Source organism: Thamnophis sirtalis, unplaced genomic scaffold (genome assembly GCF_051295495.1).
Source record: "Thamnophis sirtalis isolate CommonGarterSnake01/CBP01778 unplaced genomic scaffold, rThaSir2_p1.2 scaffold_2, whole genome shotgun sequence".
NCBI lineage: Eukaryota > Metazoa > Chordata > Lepidosauria > Squamata > Natricidae > Thamnophis > Thamnophis sirtalis.
In genome coordinates, this window is record NW_028261382.1 from 73,609,999 (window position 1) to 73,621,541 (window position 11,543).

The 11,543-nt window shown below is 45.1% G+C and overlaps 1 protein-coding gene across 1 annotated transcript; it reads right to left on the reverse strand.

Annotated features, from left to right (window-relative positions):
- Positions 1-17: 17 nt before the first annotated feature.
- Positions 18-11,543, reverse strand: MAT2A (methionine adenosyltransferase 2A). The gene is made up of 9 exons (XM_014068855.2): positions 11,300-11,543; positions 7,454-7,531; positions 7,214-7,336; positions 6,951-7,063; positions 6,001-6,144; positions 5,675-5,893; positions 4,971-5,153; positions 3,160-3,293; positions 18-1,587 (listed from the first exon to the last, which is right to left on the reverse strand). The coding sequence occupies exons 1-9, from the start codon at positions 11,376-11,378 to the stop codon at positions 1,485-1,487; spliced, it is 1,176 nt and encodes a 391-aa protein (XP_013924330.1). The 5' UTR covers positions 11,379-11,543; the 3' UTR covers positions 18-1,484.

Here is an 11,543-nt window from a genome sequence, read left to right on the forward strand (position 1 = left end):
AAACTATTACACCTGTCATCATTTAAGATAGAACCTAGCACTTTATTAAGATTTTAATGTGGAATTTCAAGAACCAGACATATGTAATAAAACGCCCAGGAAGGAAAAAAAAATGGAACGCAAAAGGCACTTCCTGTTTAGGATGCTGACCATGGGATGGGCATGTAAACAAGCTGGCTTCTCTGTACAACACCAACCAAGTTAGCCCCTTCCATGGTTAGCCCCCCCCCCCAGCACTGCCCTCCCCTGTTTTACACAAGCCAGACCCCCTGTAGGATACACCCAAGGCTTTTCTGTAGTACACCTTGGCCTATCAGGGAATGCTGGGAACTGTTCAAGGAATTTCATGGTGTCAAAAAGTAAAGTTTAAAAGCTGCCATTTGGGACAAGGGCTTCTCTGTACTCACACCCCATCCCAAACACAATAAATAAGCAATTATTAAAAAGTTTTTCTTCAAGTATGTAGGTCTCTTCCCACAACCTTCCCAATTGCACATGTGCTCTGAAGGGGGCCTGGCATCTCTGTAGCTACACCAGGGCTTCAGAATGCAGATTGGACTCGACTATGAAAGTAAACTGGGAATTTTGTGCAATATGAAAATTCTTGGCTCTAACCAAAAAAGAAAAAAAAAAGAAAAGAAAGAAAAGAAAAAAATCCAGGTGCCAAATGTGTGCAGCCTACAAGTCCTGGGTACAATCTTCTGACTTTTCTAAATAGTATACCAAGATTGCCCCCCAAGTGCCCATTTGATAAGGGGGTGGGGGAGTGGGTTGAGGTCTGGCTAGTGCTAAAACTGCATAGGTTTAAAAAATAAAATAAGATGAACCTCAAAGAAAGCAGCAGGAAAGGATCACGATGTGATGCCAGATTTAAAAGCACGGAATCAGGGCTGCCTGTTATTAAGAACCGCACTCAAACGAGCGTTGCAAATGGAGGTTGTGTAACATGCAAGCTCTCTCTGGCTTAGGCAACAGGCCGCTGCTCCTAAGGAATCAATTGAGGTGGCGGCCTTGGCATTTCTCCAAAACCGGCTGCTTGGCACCGCCCTGCTCTAAGCATCTGGGCAGAGGAGGTGAAAACCACGGACTGCATACGCAACACAAGGGAAATCTCTTGGGATTTTTCTTTTTGAAGGTTAAGGTTTAAAGCCTTTGGGCGATGCAAAAAAAAAGATTAGGCTGAAGACAGCCTTTCTTCTCATGGATTGATTTTTTTTTTGTATGGTGCCTAGGCTCAACTGGCTCGTAGGTTAAACCCACCAGGAGGTGGTGGTGGGGGGGGAAGAGAAAGCACAGTGAAATTTGCGCCCCCCCCCCCCAGAGGACTGATATTCATTGTCGTGAACAGTGTGCCAAGTTTTAAGAGTAGAGAAGGATAGGACCAATTGAGGGATGGGGGGGGGGCTCTTTCCCCACCAAGGAGCCTGGAGGTTTCTCTGTAATGTACACCAACAGGTCTGGGGGAAAGAAGCCCAACATATTATTCAGTATTTAAGCTTTTTGGGGACTTCCCAGGGGAAGTTGTTCCTACCAAAGTGACCATAGGCTGCAGTCTTCTGATAAATAGGCTTCTTCAGATCCAGCTCCCTGGAATATACAAGTCCATAACTCAATACACAGCAGTCAACCCAAACGAAGCAAAAAGCACCTACATCCCCGAGAGGCCGGCAAGTTAGTGGGGATGGTCAATGCTTCTCGGCCCCAGAGACCATCATCCTTCTACAAGAGGCGAGGCTTACCATTTTAGAGTCACAAACAGCATGGCCAATGCGTGCCGGAGAGCAATGAAATGCTTACCTTCTAGACTTAGGAGTGTCTACTTCCCAAGCAGACCACAGAAGCTCTTCAGAAGGGACACTTCCTATCTCAACCATCAGCCCATCTCAAAATGCAGAAGCTTCCCTGACAGATAATAGGCACACAAGTCTGTGCTACCTCTCTGCGGAGCTAAGCTCCCCCCCACCCACCCAAAGTCGCAACAAACTTCTACCTGGGATGGTTAGCCTTAAACAAAACAAAAAAGTTAATTAAGCTTTAACTATCAGCAGTTTTTCCATGGCTCTAAAAAGGAGTTAATCAGCGACTCTGTTGCCTCAGCTCAATCAGAACACGAAACCCATAAAAAACAGTAGTTTCCAAATTTAAATTTTACTTCTGCATATTATTATATGCTTGCTGTGTAGAAATTACCATACTTTTCGGAATCAAAAACAGTGCACCGTGTTTGGGAGGGCAAAAACTATTTTTTTCTTTTCTCCTTCAAAATCTTGGTATGTCTTATACTCTGGTGTGTCTTATAGTCCGAAAAATACGGTAAAACCCTTTTATAAATTACTCCTACAGTTCTGGCATTGTTCAAAAAGTAAGATTTCAATTGCGAATGTAGCTGGTGTTGTTATACAGCAAGTGAAATTTCCCATTAAATGATTTTGAAGGTGTCAAACAACCACCTAAAAGTATCTTTGAGTGTGTAAGGTCAGCCTCTCAAAGATGTTCTGCTTCCCAGGCATTCCCCCCGCCCAAGGAAAATTATTCCATGTTCTTCCGGGGCATCCCATCAAAACTGTCCCTGTAGAGGTCAGAGGGAATGGCCTTGAAGGAAGTACTGCTTATCAAGATAACGGGTCAAAAAGAGGTCTGAGTCTGGAGCAAGAATTAGATTACGTCAACGTCTCAGACAGCCCCCCCCCTCCTCCTAGTTCTTGCAAAGATAAAGGGAAGGAGGAGGGGAAGGTCATTCACACTTGCAACATTCTCTTCCTACAGCTTTCCAATAAGGTAGTAATTAACCTAGATAACATGTGTTTCCTAATCTAATCTACCTTGCCAAGTCATATCAAAGAGCATGCGCTGCTAGCTGGAAGGCATTCAAGTGCACATTCCCCCCCCCCCAATAATGCAGGGACATCACCTCTGATTTGATACTTGTAGCCATCTCCTGTGACCACACAACCAAGACACGCCGTGCTCGGCAGGCCGCTTTCCTGTGTCTCTTCGTAGTGGGTATGGCGCATACAGCAGAAGGAAGGACAAAACGTTGGCACACTGAGGGCAGATTTGCCCAACAGCCATTTGCCCGTTTATGCCTCATCCCCTCCTTCCTAGCAGCCCCCATGTATTTTCCATGTTCATATACAGACATGCGTTGCCATGTTTTACCTGACAATGACCCCTGGGCGAAGATCAAAGTTCTTCTTCACAATGTCCAGCAGTTCGTGCTCGGTTTTTTGAGAGGTGCCGTAGTGGAAAATAGAGACTGATATCGGATGGGCGACTCCAATAGCATAAGAGACCTGCAAGCAAAGAGGAACCATAGTGGGATTGGTCACCAAGTAGGAACAGGAAACTCCTCCTCTTTTCTAAGTGTGTTTTTTTTCTTTCTTTCAAGGAGCAACTAGACTTTCTGGTTTTGTTTTTTTGTTTTGTTTTTTTGTTGAGCCAAAGAAGCTTCTTAGATGAGAAGCGAAATGTCTTCAACGTAAAACCAGAAAATTCAGTTTCCTCTGAAAGGAAAAAAACAAACACACCTTTGGGACAACTATGATTTTGATGAGTGAGAATGTTCATAGACACCCTCCCACTTTCACACTATAACTTCCAAAAATCATAACACATTTTTCATTTTCTTTAAAAAAAAACCTCTTGCCTTTTACTCATCATGCTTTCAGTGCTGTTATTTCAAAACTAAATGCTGTTATTTTGGGATACAGGCAATGTCATGTCTGCCGACAGAAAACCCAACTCATCTGTAGCAGATACTGCATAAGGTTGCACAACGAGGCACAGAACGTGAACCTCAAAATTACATAAAAGTAGTTGCCCTTTGAAGGGAAAATGGAGGAACCAAATGTTTGCTCAGTTTTTCTAAGGGATATTAAAGGTTGGATATGGAGGGAGAAAAAGAGAAGCTCAGTGCAACTTATTTAGAAAGGTTTAACAAAACAAGGCAACAGTGAAGAATGAATAAATGCCCAATGAATATAAGAGGGTGACAGGACGGGAGAGGCCAAGAAAATGGCTGGAATTGATTGCTGCCGTCCGCCGATGGCCTGGGGAGGTGGCAGCAGAGTCGGACAGTGAGGAGGTTGGGGAGGAACATGGGCCAGTCCTGGAGTCTGGGGAAAGCTCTGATGAGGGCTCTGCAATGGAGGCAGAGAGGGGGCTGGAGCCGTCTGGGAGTTATTTTCTGCCTCTGGAGCCTCCAGACATCAGTGAGGCAGAGGAACAGTGAGAGCCTGTTCCCAGTGTGCGCATGCGCAGAGCTGCTAGAAGGAAAGAACAGTTAAGACAAAAGGGATGACTCGGGAGTAAGGCTTAGCGATGATTGGCCTGTCCCATAAGACATAAAGGAGGAGCCAACAGAGGTGAGCCTTTTCATGAAGCAATTAGTTCATCTGGTTGGTTCAAGCTCTGAGAAGCTATGTTTGGCCTTGCAAAACTAATTAGCAATTATGCCTCTGGCAGCATTTCAAAGGAGATAAAGGTGGGTGCTTATCCAGAGTCCCCTGAAAGACTGCTGGCAACTCCATTGGAACCTTCAGACTGTTTGTGAATCATTACCGGCTATGAATGACCATAATTCACAGCCGTTTAAATAAAAGAGTTTTTGAGACTAAGAGCGTGATTTGTTTTCTCAGGAAGCCTAGGTCAGAACATTGATGCATTTCATCATGGTCAGAAGTAGCAAGTGCAAAAGGTTAGATGCAGCATATGGGCAGGATGGAAATGAGCATTGTTTACAAAACCATAAAAGGCGTGGACATATAACAAAGAACACTGTGCAAATCACATATTTAGCTATATTCCCTTTCCCCTATCTTACGGCATTAATCCCTCAGGCTACTTAATGTAATCTTTCTGCACTTTGACAGCACTGCTTATCCCCCCAAAGGGAAGAACAAGGTGAATATGTCGGAATGAAACTGACCCAAGCATCCTTTGCCTCCTAAAAAAACAACGGCTGAACCTACCTGAACAAGCACCCGTCGACACAGGCCAGACTTCACAAGGGATTTGGCAACCCAGCGAGCAGCGTAAGAAGCTGAACGGTCAACTTTCGTGTAGTCTTTCCCAGAGAAAGCTCCTCCTCCATGGGCTCCCCAACCGCCATAAGTGTCCACAATGATCTTCCGGCCAGTCAAACCAGCATCTCCCTAAAACAACAATTGTGTTAACAAGGATTTCTTAGGCAGTCAAACCAGCATCTCCCTAAAACAATTGTGTTTATTACACAATTCTGCTGCAAATCTTAGCTAAGATCTGCAAGACAAGAAGCAATGGATGGAAACTGAACAAAGAAAGAAGCAACATAGAACTAAGAAGAAACTTCCTGACAGTGAGGACAATTAACCAGTGGAACAACTTAACTTGCCTGCACAAGTTGTGAGTGCTCCAACCCTGGAGACTTTTAAGAAGGGAGGCGACAACTATTTGTCTAAAACGACATAGAGGCTCCTGCTTGAACAGGGAGGTGGACTAGAAGACCTCCAAGGTCTCTTCTATCTTTTGTTATTCTGTTCTATTAAACATCTCTGCTTATCCTGCAAATTCCTGGCTTTGTTACAAAATACTGCCAAGTGCCTCTGAACTTTCCTGCTCTGGGCATTTCAGAAAACTGCCAATATTCTGTATGTCCACATTAGACAACAACAACAAAATGCAGCAGTTGACATACCTGGGGGCCACCAATCACGAATCGGCCGCTAGGTTGCAGATGATAAATAGTATCATCATCCAAGTATTTTGCAGGCACAACTGCTCTGACCACTTTCTCCTTCAGGGCATCTCTCATCTCATCCAGTCCAATTCTGTCGTCATGCTGAACGGAAATGACAATCGTGTGGACTCTAATGGGAATGACAGCCCCCCGATCCTGCTTGTACTGAACCGTCACCTGTAACAGAGCCAAAAAGGAGCATGTCTCATACCATGGTCGAAAAGGAACCTTTAGCCTGCCTAGAGCGGGGGCCTTCCTATTTGAAAAATGCCAACTATCGTTACCTGGGTCTTCGAATCTGGTCGCAGCCAAGTCAAAATATGATTCCGACGGAGTTCTGCCAGTTTTGCATTCAGCTGGTGTGCCAGGAGGAGAGTCAGGGGCATGCACTCATCGGTCTCATCGGTAGCATAACCAAACATCAAACCCTGAAGCAAGAACGACATGCGGAACAATAAATTCCAGACTCAATATAGGCAAGGTGTCAGGCCTGCAGACGGTTCCTTTGGCCTGCCACACTAATATTCTATTCTACTATGCTGTTTCATTAGTGGGGAATTGGGAGGGGGCGATTGCACAGAGTTAGATGCAATGTAGCCATAACAAAATTCTTTCTAGGAAGCCAAGGTCATCCTTTGTCTCTGCACCTGACTGGAACTGGTTGGGTGGAAGCTGCCAGCATAGCAGTGGGAGATTGGACCATGTGATGGACTTGTGGGTGTGGGGGCAAGAACTTCAACTTTCAACTGGGTGGGGAAAACTGGGAAGCTTTCAGATTCGGGTTTTCCCAGATGTGCCAACATGGCTCTCTTAATAAATATGGAACTTTGAGCAGTACTTTGGCTTGGACTCTGATTTAATTTTGGATGTTATTTGGAACCCTGACACAAGGACTTAAGAATTCACTTCACATTCTAGTTCAGGAGTGTCAAACTTTATTTCATTGCGGGCCGCATCAGGGTTGTGTTTGATCTAAGGGGGAAGGGGCAGGGTGTGCGTGGCTAGGGTGGCCATGGCCAGCTCGATGTCATTCCTGTCAGGGTGCCTGTGGTGGCCCAAGTGTTCTGCCAGCAAAAACAGATTCCCAAGTTTTCGGCTGCCGCGGGTTCCTGCAAACCTCTGCCAGCTAATATGGAGCTTGAGAGCCTGTTTTCTCTGGCAGGAGCACAGTGGGGCCTTGAGTTTGACACCTCTGTTCTAGTTTATCACAAATCAATAAGGTCTTAATACCAACCTGATCCCCGGCACCAATGTCTTCCTCCTTCCTGTCAAGATGCACTCCTTGTGCGATGTCAGGGGACTGCTGCTCCAGAGCAACCAGCACATTGCACGTTTTGAAGTCAAAGCCTTAAAAAAAACGCACAAAAGTTTTAACTTTAGGATGAGGAAGTAAAATAGCATCTGAACCAAAAAAGCTTCCTGATCAAAACCCAGAATGCAAAAAAAAAAAAAAAAAAAAATGTAGCTAAGCCTAGCAGGCATCCACAATCTGCTCACCTTTTGAAGAGTCGTCATAGCCGATATGCTTGATTGTTTCACGAACAATTTTCTGATAGTCAACCGCGGCAGTGGAGGTGATCTCTCCAGCCAAGAGAATCATTCCAGTCTTTGCAGCAGTTTCTGCATTGGGACACAGATTAAACACTTGTCACTTCCAAGTGCAACAGAATCTCCCAATGAGGAACAAATATTGAACATACTGTTCCAGCCCTACTATAAAAAGCCAGGTGCACTCACCGCATGCTACTTTGGCATTTGGATCCTGCTTCAGGTGCGCATCAAGAACAGCATCACTAATTTGATCGCAGATCTTATCTGAAAAAAAAAAGGGGGTCTATCATTCTTTGTGCTCTTAGGAATATCTTTTCATGTTTTGTGCTTTAAAAAGAAACGGTTCCACATTTTAAGACATCTGTTACTTCACCGATCAATTAAAACAGGCTTTCCTTCTCAAGTCTGTTCTGGCCATCTCTTTGACAAGCCATTTAAAATAAGGTGACTTAGTTTAGTTTACTTTGTCACTGCACCTCGTACAACGAAATTACATGCAATCTTCAGTGTACAATGACAGTTCAGGTTGTGGTGATTAAGGAATCATGTGCCGTCATTAAGCATAACATCAGGGGGTGGCTGGTTTCCTCGTTGATTTGACTTATTGGAAGCTGGCAATGAAGATCACAAGGGGTGATGATGTGACTGTGGGCAGCTGTGACCATTGTAACTGTGTGCCGGTTGCCAAATGTCCCAGTCATGATCCTGTGACGGTGAGGACACTGTGATAACCACAATGTCAAGGACTGGCCATAAGTCTTGTTGAGCACTGTTGTAACTTCAAAGGATTGCTGAACAAGTCACTAAGTGAGGACTACCTGTATAGTCCAAAGCCCTTCCCTGTCTTTCATGGTTGACAAAGCATCATGATACCCCTGACGACAACCACATGGTGGACTCCATAGTTCCCTGGGGTCTCTGGCCTGCTGGCAAAACCATGTTCACATAATTGCAAACAAGACCCTGTCCCGGTGTAACCTTTCAGGCTAACCCAATGCTTAGCACATGAACTGGGAGCAGCCATCATTTCTTGTAAATAGTTAGTCTTAGGAAAACCTAGATAAAGGGCCACAAGGGCTGGGTTTAAGCTGATGATGCACAAGCCCAATAAACCATGGAAGATAACTTGGCAAAAATTTGATAAAACTAGGTTTCTGTTACGTTACTGCTCCATAGAAGTTACTCAAGCAATAACAAAGCTGCAATTGTCTGGATGTGAAATGTGTGGACTTCTGAGTCAATCCTGTTCCTGGTGACTGCTTTGAGAAGTTCATGCAGTTTTCTTAGCAATATTTTTGGAAATGGTTTGCCACAGCCTTCTTCTTAAAGCCTGAAAAACATGCCTGGCGAAGCCACCTAGATGGCTTTTCTGTCTAAAATAGGACTACAATTCAAATCTCTTGGCCTGGCACCATTAAACATACCAAAGTGGCTCTTCCCGATATTATGGATGTATAAATTTACTCAATCCACTGTTTATTAGGTAGGTATATTATTAATTAATAAGACCTGCATTTAAACACTTTATGGGATGGAAAAGCTGGAAATACCAAAGTCTTTTACATTCCCTCTGAAAACACCAAACTTGAATATCCTACTGTCAATTAGAGCTTAGCCCCTGCTGATTTACACCGTCTATTATAAGAAACTTTATCTGCACTCTCCTATTACCCTGCTCTTTAGAGGACACATGATGGCAACAAGGAGAATAAGCATCTTTAGAGAATCCCAGATACAGGCAAACTAAGGACAAGAGAAAAATGAACATACTGCATTGTTAAATGTGGTATGATCAAGCTAATAATCAAGGCTTGTCCAGATTCTTTTATCTTAAAAACATGAACATTCAGAGAATATATGTTTGGATTTCTACGTTATAAAAATTATTGATCAATAAAGCTGAAACATGGAAGATTTGGCTTAAGCTATGGTGTAATACTAAGATGATTAGAAATCTTGGAGGTGAAATAGGTGGACAAGCATCACTGCATTTAGATCCTGTCTGTGGGTTTCTTGTAGGAATGACTGGTTGCTATGGAATAAAATGCTGGATTGCTTTGATGTGGCTTTGGAGTACCTAAGCCTGTAAAAGTAAGCAATAGGCAACAACCACAAGCAATACTACTAAAACCTAGACAATCCTTGCTCCTTTAGCTTTCAAAAAAACCCCACACTATTTTAAACATCCCCCTCAAGAGTGACAAGCAGAGATGCGGCTGCCATTGTTTTAGAATGCAATTCAATATTCTGGTAGATGTCATATCCGAAAGATTGTGTACATACTGATGTTATATTGTATGGTAAAATGTAATTTTAATAAAAATAAATTACAACTGGGGATTCAGAACAAATTTCAGGGAATTTCTAGCTTGCAGCTTTCTCCAAAGAAACGATTGCCTTGTCTCTTGTGTATCTTTTAGCAACTGCATTAGTTAAGCTAGATGACCTTTGAGATGTTGTTCTACAGCACGGCGCCCCAAATACTTTCATACTATGGTATGAAAGGAACAACAGTAATGGGCACTTAAGTGAAGGGGGCAAGGTCTCCATTCATTTCATCAAGCATGTGTGTCCGCCACTATCAAGCCTTTTATTTATTGCCATAAGCAGAGGAATTGAGACTAGAGAGACCTGATCCACTCTGCAGGGAACATCACACAATGCTCTCCTTTTAATAGGAACCACATGGCACTCAGTGACTACATGTCAATGGCGGAAAAGATGGTCTACCTGTTCTTCAGTAGCAGAGGCTCCGGCGATGCCTTAACTAACATCTCCCACGTTAGACAAACATGGCAACCAAAGCTTGGTTTGTCCCACTGCTGAAAATTGAGTCCTTTTCAAGCTGAAGTACAACACCCCCCCCCCCCAGCTCAAGACATCATGGCGGAAGACAATGGAAAAGGGAAGATGCCTTCAAGATGGTTGGGTATCCAAACCAGGATCGCTCGTCTGGTTCTAAGCGCGACCTGTGTTCTCATTTCCTCTCCTCTACTTAAAAGTCCCTTTGTTGCAGAAGAGTTCAAACGACGGAGGTGCCTTTCTTAAACTCGCCCATTTATTTTAGAGCATTTGTGTTCCACTCGGCCCAATGGGCTTTTATCCTATTTAGCCAGTGGTTCCTAATGTGGGGCCCACGTCCCAGGGGAGGGAGGGATAATTTGGTTTTTAATGGGGGCAATTTGAAACTTGTTTAAACCAAGTTAATGGCCTCTTAGGCTTCCTCCATGAGTAGAGCTCACTTTTTGAGTAAAATAATAATTATATGGGGGGTGGGGGCATCAGGGTTTTTCAGATACTTAGGTGGAGCATGGCCGAAGAAAAAGGTTGGGAACCACTGAATTAAGCCTTCGATGCTTCTTTTATTTGGTTTCCTTCATCAGAAAGGGTTGTCATCAGTTTTACATCTTAAGTCTTGTAAAACATCCCCCCAGCTCATCCCGTTTTTACCCTTAAATCTTCCACCCGCTTCTCCTCTAAGAGGCATTTTGCGAAATATGGGGAGGTGTGATTTTTTTCTTTTATTTCCCCCATCTTTCTCACCTCCCCCCACTCTCTCCATCTTCTCCTCCCAAGGTCTCGCCATGCGGGCACCACGTGGTCGCCTGCAATGCGGGGCGCGCCGCCGAGGCTTAAAAAAACGGGAGTGCGCGTGCGCGAGGGCCCGCTCTCCCCCCCCCCCACCGCTTCTCCTTCGCCGGTCGGCCCGCAAGGCCGCTCCGAGACGGCAAGGAAATGGGGAGAGGGGAGTCCCGCAGGCGTTTCCTCTCCCTCCCCTTAAGACGGAGAGGCTCGAATATTCGGGAAAAAGGGGTGGCCGGTCATGTCAAGCCTCCCCTCACAAGACGCCCCCCCCCACATTCTCCACAGCCGCCCCGTTGCGTCATTCAGCCGCGGTGCGCTGGCCAATCAAGCGGCGCCCGCCCTCCCGCCCGCCAATCTTTGCCTCAGTCTTGCGCGCCCACCCTCCTCTCCCCCCCCCGCCTGCTACAGCCGGGTCCTTCGGGCGCTCCCCTCCCCTCCCCCTCTCACCTGGATGCCCTTCCCCCACCGACTCTGAGGTGAAGAGGAAGGTGCCCTCCTCGATCCTGCTGTCCCGGTAACCATTCATGGCGGGGGCGAACACTGCGAGGCCGAAAGAAGAAGGAAAAAAGACAAAGCGAGGAGGCGTCAAAGCCGTCAGCGGGGATGATAATAGTAATAATAAAAAAAACCGTATAGACAGCCGCCTCAAACAACGCGACGGAAGCAGAAGCGAAGCGCCCGAGGAATGAGG

Excerpts from the sequence above, each read along its gene's own strand:
- MAT2A (XM_014068855.2), bottom strand. The coding sequence starts at position 11,378 with ATGAATGGTTACCGGGACAGCAGGATCGAGGAGGGCACCTTCCTCTTC. Across the intron at positions 7,532-11,299 it reads GGTGGGGGAAGGGCATCCAG|ATAAGATCTGCGATCAAATT; the intron begins GTGAGAGGGGGA and ends TTTTTTTTTCAG. Across the intron at positions 1,588-3,159 it reads CGCCCAGGGGTCATTGTCAG|GGAGCTGGATCTGAAGAAGC; the intron begins GTAAAACATGGC and ends TGTATATTCCAG.